The sequence below is a fragment of the Pseudonaja textilis genome, chromosome 16 (assembly GCF_049901715.1).
Source record: "Pseudonaja textilis isolate UNSWEBS1 chromosome 16, rPseTex1.2, whole genome shotgun sequence".
NCBI classification, from domain to species: Eukaryota; Metazoa; Chordata; class Lepidosauria; order Squamata; family Elapidae; genus Pseudonaja; species Pseudonaja textilis.
The window spans coordinates 8,134,546-8,143,666 of NC_142005.1; the positions used below are offsets into that span (position 1 = coordinate 8,134,546).

Below are 9,121 nucleotides of genomic sequence, written 5' to 3' on the forward strand. Positions count from 1 at the left end.
GCGAATGGCTGACCATCCAAGGGGGTCTTTTGGGGTCGGCCCTCTTCATTTTTTCCCTAACCGTATCCTTTTCTCCTCTGTGTGTGCGTGTGTGTGTCGGGTCTGTGACAATTCACCAACTCTCCCCAGGTGAAGAGTTACAGTAATATCAAAGAAATGGTGGAAAAGAATCATTAAAGGACTAGCTAGATACCCATGTGCTTCGCTATGAAACTATGTGGTGAGGGGAATTGTGCCTCTGTCTCCCGGTATCCATCTGGCTAGCGTCCTGTCAGTGTGTGAGAGAGTGGAGGGCTGTTTGGAAACCCAAATAGTATTTGCTGTGTGAGCAAGGAGGAGACAGCAAGGAGCCTGGGCGTGGCTTAGCTCAACTGTTCTGTACTAAAGCTGCTTGCTGCTCTGAACCTAAAACTGAAACTCTTCACCTCTGCTTGTGTTTTACATTTGGAAGAGATTTCTTTCCAGGTGGGGAGGGGGAGTAGAACTCCTTAGCATCAGAGCGTGTTAATAATAATAATAATAATAATAATATAGGAAATACTCTAAATGCTCTGAGGGTCATTTCAGAAAATCCTTTCTTAGTGAGCCCCTAGAAGCCAAGTTTGTAGGCTTTACAGTTCTGGAGATTTTGTGATGATGCGTGTAGTGGTATTTATGCTTATATATATATAAGCATAAATATATATTTATATATATATATATATATATTTCATTCAGTCCCTTCTTTTGCATATATATAATATATATATAATATATTATACTATATTATATTATATATATATAATATAATATAATATAATATAATATATATATATATATATATATATATATATATATATATATATATATATATATATATATATATATATATATATATGCAAAAGAAGGGACTGAATGAAATGTGAATGGCAAAAATTAATATTTATTTGAAATGGTTAAATAAAATCGTTAAATTGCCCCACGGCGAGTTGGCAGTGATGATTTGGGTGCAGCACGTTGGCTATGACAAGTTGTCCCATTCCCACATGTCTGTCTTCCCCCAAGATAGCAGAAGGAAAAGAACACAGGTATACAGCTTAAGTCCTTGATGTACGACACAATTGAGTCCCCAAGTCCCCGTTGCTAAGTGAAACAGTTGTTGAGTAAGTTTTATACTTTTTTTCTTCTATCTTAAAATTATTGTATCTTATTCCAATCTCATTTCAGACTGTATCTTATTCCAATCTCATTTCAGACTGTATTTTATTACAATCTCATTTCAGACTGTATCTTATTCCAATCCCATTTCAGACTGTTTCTTATTCCAATCCTATTTCAGACTGTATCTTATTCCAATCTCATTTCAGACTGTATCTTATTCCAATCTCATTTCAGACTGTATCTTATTCCAATCTCATTTCACACTGTATCTTATTACAATCCTATTTCACACTGTATCTTATTTCAATCCCATTTCACACTGTATCTTATTCCAATCCCATTTCATTTCAGATTTTATCTCTTTCCAATCCCATTTCACACTGTATCTTACTTCAATCTCATTTCAGACTGTATCTTAGTCCATTTCATTTCAGATTTTATCTTATTCCAATCTCATTTCACACTATCTCATTCCAATCCCATTTCACACTGTATCTTATTCCGATCTCATTTCAGGCTGTATCTTGTTCCAATCTCATTTCAGACTTTTATTTTATTCCAATTCCGTTTTAAATGGCTTTTATCACCTTTTAGTAATAATTTGTTTCTGGAACTCAGCACTTTGATACGGCCCAATAAAAGTTACTAAACAGGGCCCACTTAAAAAACCTTACAAAATTTTTTTCCCAAGGAGTGCCAGGCAGAGGGGAACATCTGGCTTAAGGCTGTTGCAAAACAGCTCCAGTCTTTTACCGCTGTTGTCATCCTTGACCTAAGACCCTCCCTCCCACGAAGGCCTTCAACAACCTGGAAAGTCTGATTTTCGGCAAAGGGTTCCAAGCAAAGGTCTTTCCTGAAAGTGAGTCAAATGCAGAAGGGAGCGGGGCTGCTGCTCGGGCCCTGAATGGATTATCCTGTTTTTTAACCTGGGTTTCCCCGCCTTTCCTCCTCCTCCTCTCCACTCCTGTCTACAGTTATTTCCTGTCTCCTGCTGGCGCTGTTTGCAGCTGGACTGATTCACCGAGTGTGTGTCACCACTTGGTAAGGACAGAGGTGGGCTGGGGGTGTGTTTGTGATTGAATGGTGGTGGTGGGGGAATTTATATTAATAAGGCCACAGTTGGAATATTGCATCCATTTTTCTGGTGGCCAAAAGATGTTGAGATTCCGGAAAGAGCTCAGAGAAGAACAACAAAGATGGTTTGAGGGTAAAATATACGAAGGATATTGCAGGAATTGGGGATGTCTAGTTTAATGAAAAGAAGGACGAAGGGCGGGAACATGGTAGCATCTTCCAATATTTGAGGGGCTGCCCCAAAGAAGAAGGGGTCAACTTTTATTCTCCAAAGCCCCTGAGGGCCAGAACAGGAAGCAACAGATGGAAACTAACTCTGGTGCCCCAAGGTGGGATACAAAAACACAGTCACAGAAAAAAAGGTAAAAGCCCTTTTTATTCCTTCGCTTTGCTTCCAAGCTCCAAATATCTTTGATGGAAGCAAAACAAGAACAAAAAACTCCTACACAAAACAGTTACAAGAAGGGGAAAAAGCAACACAAACCAGGCAAGATAAGGGCTGGGAGGACGTCCGCACGCTGGGAAGGGCACCAAACTCAGGAACCACAAACGAGAGATATTTCCACGCTTTGTTTCCAGCGTTCACCCCCATACGCAGGTCCGTCCCCTTATCCAGTTGTCACATCTGCAGCCCACGAAGAGGATCCATTCCCTGGAGGTTTCCAAGATGAGGCTGGGCCGCCGTTTGTCTGGAATGGTTTGGGGTTTCCTGGCTGAGCAGGGGGTTGGGCTAGATGACCTCCCAGGTCCCTTCCAGCTCCGTTCCGCTGTTAATCCAGACACAGATCCTCAAATCAAAACAATTCTGGGCTTAAGGGGGTGGTCTGAAATTTCAGCACGTCTGGGAAACCTGGCTGGCTTGAAATCTGGAGGAAAAAGCTATCTCGTGTTTTTTTTGGAAAGGCGGCTGAATCATATCAGCATAGCTTAACTCTTGACGGGAGAGCCGTACGCCTAAAGTCTTTAAAAAAAAAAGGCAGGAGTAGGGAGAACAAATATTTGGCCCGCTGTCTAAGGCAATTAAAAGAGTTTAAAAGAATCCCTCCAGGGATTAGGAATGTGAGCAAAAAAGGGGGAAAAAAGTCTAGGTTTTTTAAAAAATTATTTGAAAGGCCTCGTTGGGAGGAAGGGAAAAGGAGATGAAGAAAGAAAGATAAGCAGAGAGGGAAGAAGAGGGGGATAGATGGGAAGGGAGGAAGGAAGGGAGAAAGTTAAGCAGAGGGAAGATGGGAGGGAAAGAAGGAAGGGAGGAGAAAAATAAGGAGAGGGAGGGAGGGATAAATGGGAAGGAAGAAAAGGAAGGAGAAAGATAGGCAGAGGAAGGGAAGAATGGATAGGAAGGAAGAAAAGGAGAGGAAGGGAGGGAGGAAGGAAGGAAAAGAGATGAATAGATAGGAAGGAAGGAGGAAGATAAGCAAAGAGGGAGTGATAAATGGGAAGGAAGAAAAGGAAGGAGAAAGATAAGCAGAGGAAGGGAAGAGGAATGGATGGGAAGGAAGGAAGGAAGGGATAGATAGGAAGGAAGAAAAGCAGAGGAAGGAAGGAAGGAAGGAAAAGAGATGAAGAGAAAGGAAGGAAGGAGAAAGATAAGCAAAGAGGGATAAATGGGAAGGAAGAAAAGGAGATGGGAAGGAAGAAAAAGATAAAGGAATGGCAAAGGGAAAGAAAGGGAGAAAAAGAAAGGAAGGAGAAAAAAGACGGAAGAAAGGAAGGGAAGCAGGTAAAGAAGGAAACGAGGGAAGGAAGAGGAAGAAATGGAAGCAGAAGAAGAGGAAAAGGAGAGAAAAAGCAGAGGAAGGAAGGACAAAGGAAAAAAAAAAAGACAAGCAGGAAAACAAAGGAAGAGAAAGACAGGAAGGATGAAAAGCCAATAGGAAGGAACGAGAGTTGGAAGGGACCTTGGAGGTCCAGGAAAGAAGGACGGACGGACTCCTCTATCTATCTACCCACCTTCTATCCATCCTCGCCTTCTCTCAACCAAACGGACTTACTTCTCTCCTCGAGGGCCGATATGGGAGTCAGCCCGTTTAATTTTCAAGCCCTCCTTTTGCCTGCAGGACCGCAGATAGCAATCCTAAACCAGGGTTAACTTGGCGGCTGATCTCTCTCTCTCTCTTTCTCTCTCTCCCTACAGCTTAATCTTCTCCCTGGTTGCCCTCTACTACATCCAGAAGATCTCTTCCACCCTCTACCAAACGGCCACCCCGGTCTCCGTACCGGTGAAGACGGTCAGCAAAAACCGGAAGAGGAATTGACGACGGAACATCGGATCTCTCTCTCTCTCTCCGTTCTGGTTTCCATCAATGAATTTCAATAAAACCTCTCCCTCGGGGGATTTCGTTATATCTATATATCTATCTATATGTTTTCTGAGGTTCTCGCGGGTATTTGTATGTGGATCTTTGGTTATTCGGGTTTTCTCCCGCGTACAGATTGGCAGTATCTCAGGCGACGTTTGGATGAAGTCTCATTCATCATCTTCAGGCTTGTGTCTTCGGCTCTGTCACTCGGAGAAGCACAGAGCTGAAGACACAAGCCTGAAGATGATGAATGAGACTTCATCGAAACGTTGCCTAGATACTGCCAATCTTACGCGGGAGAAAACCCGAATAACCAAAGATCCACATCTATATATATCTATATATACACAGCAAAAAAAACCAGCAACCAGACCGGTGTCGTCTTGCAGCTTTGAACCATTTGGTTTCTCATTGCAATCTTTTTTTTGTGAGCGCTTTGCAAATTTAATTATATCTCCCCAAGTGTTGGGAAGGCAATTTTTTTAAAAAAAATTATCTGCAATCAGGGAGCGACTCCCTAGAAGATGGAAAACTGGAATAATTCGAACATTATTCTAGGGTTTTTTTTATATTGATCTCCTGGCCTATCCAGACTATCCAGGTTATTTTTCCCCCCCCTTGCGAGGTAGGCTCGATCGAGAGAACAAGGAACTGGCCCCGAATCGATCCCGGGAGATCTCCTAGATCAATATTTCTCAACTTTAGCCACTTTGAAATGGGTGGTTTTTATGTCCGAGAATTCCCCAAGCTGTGATTTTGGGAAGTTTGAAGTCCAAATAACTTAAAACATGCTGGCTGGGGGATTCTGGGAGTTGAAGTCTGTTCTGGCTGGGGATTCTGGGAGTTGAAGTCCATTCTGGCTGGGGATTCTGGGAGTTGAAGTCCGTTCTGGCTGGGGATTCTGGGAGTTGAAGTCTGTTCTCGCTGGGGATTCTGGGAGTTGAAGCCCGTTCTGGCTGGGGGATTCTGGGAGTTGGAAGTCCGTTCTGGCTGGGGATTCTGGGAGTTGAAGTCCGTTCCGGCTGGGGGATTCTGGGAGTTGAAATCCATTCCGGCTGGGGATTCTGGGAGTTGGAAGTCCGTTCCGGCTGGGGGATTCTGGGAGTTGAAGTCCGTTCCGGCTGGGGGATTCTGGGAGTTGAAGTCCGTTCTGGCTGGGGGATTCTGGGAGCTGAAGTCTTTTCTGGCTGGGGATTCTGTGAGTTGAAGTCCGTTCCGGCTGGGGGATTCTGGGAGCTGAAGTCCGTTCCGGCTGGGGGATTCTGGGAGTTGAAGTCCAGACTTCTACAGAGCTGAGAAACACTGCTATAGATGACTAACAGGGTATATAACGTCCCTGAAATCTCCTTCAAGCTGCTACCGAAATAGGGTAGGCTGGGGATGATGGGAGTTACCACCAACCCAGAGGCCAGGGAGATGGGTCTTCTCAACCTTGCACCACAATCTGATTTCCAGCAGGGAGCGCTGCCTGACAAGGAAATATCAGACTTTTTAAAAAAGATTTAATTTACGGCAGGCTTTGCTAACTTCGCCCCTTCTGCCTTCAAGGGAATCTCAGATGCTTTTTAAAAGCTACCTGAGATAAAGGGGGCGGGGGGTGGGTATTATAAATTTATTTTATATTAAATTTTTCCAATTTATAAAAGGGGCGAAAAGGAAGACGCCTGGACTAGGCAGACTTCTACATTTCTGTGGCAAGGTGGTCTTAAGGAAATGGCTGGGACTCCCCCAAAATTTGGATGATCGGGGAGAAAAAGGCTCAGCAGTGACTTTAAGGATCTTTGACAATCAGGGGCCTCGGCCGTTTGATCACCCTGATGGGGGATGATGGGAACTGGAATCCATTCCAAGTGGATAAGCCTACACCCCCCCACCCACCCCCAATACCCGAGGCTGCCTCGAGCACCATTAAATCTGCCATGGGACAGCTTAAAGTGCCCACTTCCAACCCAAACTTTGCAAACACGGGGCGGGAACGAGAGAGGGGGAAATATAAGAAGAGAAGGAAGGAAAGGAAGGGCGGAGAAAGGAGAGGGAAGGAAGGAAAGGAGTGAGAGAAAAGGAAAGTTGTATGAGAAGGAAGGAGTGATGGAAAAAGGAAAAGGGAGGGGAAGGAGCGAGAAAGGAAAGGAGTGAACATGAAGGAAGAAAAGGGAGTGATGGAAAAAGAAAGGAAGGAAAGGAGTGAGGAAAGGAAAGGAAAGTTGAGGAAGAAGAGGGAAAGCAAAGGAAAATAAGGAAGGAAAGGAGTGAGAGAAAAGGAAAGTTGTATGAGGAGGGAAAGGAATGGGAAAAAGGGAAAGTTGTATAAGGAAGGAGTGATGGAAAAGAAAGGGGAAGAAAAGGAGGGGGAGTGAGAAAGGAAAGTAAGGAACATATGAATGAAGAAAAGGGAGTGATGAAAAGAGGAAGGAAAGGAGTGGAGGAAGGAAAGGTGAGGAAGAAGAGGGAAAGGAAAAGGAATAGAAGGAAGGAAAGGAGTGGTAGAAAAAGGAAAAAGAAAGGAACGTATGAAGGAAAGAAAGAAGTAATGGCAAAAGGAAAGAAGGGAGTGATGGAAAAAGGAAAAGGAAGGAAGGGACGTATGAAGGAAAGAAAGAAGTAATGGCAAAAGGAAAGAAGGAAGGGAGTGACGGAAAAAGGAAAAGGAAGGAAGGGACGTATGAAGGAAAGAAAGAAGTAATGGCAAAAGGAAAGAAGGAAGGGAGTGACGGAAAAAGGAAAAGGAAGGAAGGGACGTATGAAGGGAAGAAAGAAGTAATGGCAAAAGGAAAGAAGGAAGGGAGTGACAGAAAAAGGAAAGGAAAGTTGTATAAGAAAGAAAAGGAGGAGAAGGAATATAGGGAAGGATAGAAAAGGGGAATTGTATGAGAAGGAAGGAAAGGAGTGATGGAAAAAGGAAAGGAGGGAAAGGAGAGAGGAAAAAAAGGCAAATCGTATGAGAAAGAAGAAAAGGAAAGGAAAGGAAAGGAAAAAATGAGCACGCATTGCTTGCTTTCCAGACGACCATCGGGGCTTCCTGGAGTTGACTTCCTCCTGGCCCCCTTCAAGCCCCCTCCCACCATCCCACCATCCCATAACCCCCCTGCTTTTCAAGCCCCGGGGGTTCCAGGGGTCAACCTTTGCCCTGTCCCCCTCCCCTCCCCAGGGAAGGCATAGATCTATATCGTTCAGCCTCTCCAAACCGAGGGAGGAGAGGATCAGATCACATTCTTTGCAAAAGCTTAACTCAACCCTTTCCTGGCCTTTTGCGCCCCCCCCCCCACGCCCCCCCACCAAAGATTTGATTGCAAGGAAAACAACAAGGAAGGGGGCTTGGGAGGGGGCTCCAACTTTGCAGGGGTGGAATTGGGTAGGTGGGCTATATTTAAAACCTCTCTTTCCCCCTCCCCCCCCTCCTCTTTCTCTCTGGGTACTGCCTGAGTGCTTCTCCGGCTGTGTTTTTATTTTTATTATTATTATTATTAAAACAAAGGTTCTTTTCACTTGGAAAAAGAATTTTTTTGGGGTGGGGGGGAAAGAGAGAGGCCCTGGTCACATTTCCACGTAGGTTGAGCGAGTCTTAATGGAGGGTATCCAGAGCCTGGATGGAGCAGCCTTTTGGTCGACCCCCACCAACAATTGTAGGCTTTGTTCCATGAGACCCTCGACTTATGACCCATCCGCCCACCCCTCATTTAGTGGCTGAAGTTACGATGGCACTGAAATAAGCAATTGGGAAATTCTTATGAAAGAAAAACAACTGGAAGACAAGAAGAATTTAGGACGTCTATTTCCATCTATATCATCTATCTATTTCTATCTTTCATCTCTATTATCAATCTTCTCTATCATTATCTCTATTTCTATCTTCTCTACCATATTTACCTATTTATTTTATCTCTATATTCTCTATCATTATCTCTATCTATCTTCTCTATCATATCTGTCTATCATTCTGTCTACCTATCATTATCTATCTATCCATCCACCTCTATCCACCTCTACCCATCTATATCCATCTCTCCCATCTATATCTATCTGTCTATCTATCTGTCTCTCTCTCTCTCTCTCTATCTATCTATCTATCTATCATATCTGTCTATCTATCTATTTGTCTGTCTGTCCATCCGTCCGTCTATCTATCTAGCTATCTATTCCTGTCTGTCTGTCTGTCTATCTATCTATCTATCTATCTATCTATCTATCTATCTATCTATCTGTCTGCCTATCTGTCTATCATATCTGTCTGTCTGTCTGTCTATCATATCTGTCTGTCTGTCTATCTATCAATCTGTCTATCATATCTGTCTGTCTATCTGTCTATCCGTCTGTCTATCTATCTATCTATCTATCTATCTATCTATCTATCTATCTATCTATCTATCTATCTATCTATCATATCTGTCTGCCTATCTGTCTATCATATCTGTCTGTCTGTCTGTCTAACATATGTCTGTCTGTCTGTCTGTCTGTCTGTCTATCATATCTGTCTGTCTGTCTATCTATCAATCTGTCTATCATATCTGTCTGTCTATCTGTCTATCCGTCTGTCTATCTATCTATCTATCTATCTATCTATCTATCTATCTATCTATCTATCTATCAATCTATCTATCTATCGCCAA

The 9,121-nt window shown here is 43.3% G+C and overlaps 1 protein-coding gene across 2 annotated transcripts in view; it reads left to right on the top strand.

Moving 5' to 3' along the window:
* The window catches only part of KRTCAP2 (keratinocyte associated protein 2), a 5,551-nt gene extending 992 nt beyond the window's left edge, over nt 1-4,559 (top strand). For both annotated transcript variants that reach the window (XM_026724750.2, XM_087914127.1), the window contains exons 2-5: nt 1-62; nt 1,936-1,999; nt 2,115-2,181; nt 4,349-4,559. The exon at nt 1-62 is cut by the window's left edge and continues 93 nt beyond it. In XM_026724750.2, coding sequence (XP_026580535.1) covers nt 1-62; nt 1,936-1,999; nt 2,115-2,181; nt 4,349-4,469 — 314 coding nt within the window. In that variant the 3' untranslated portion in view covers nt 4,470-4,559. The remainder of the gene's footprint in view (nt 63-1,935; nt 2,000-2,114; nt 2,182-4,348) is intronic.
* The last annotated feature ends 4,562 nt before the right edge of the window (nt 4,560-9,121 follow it).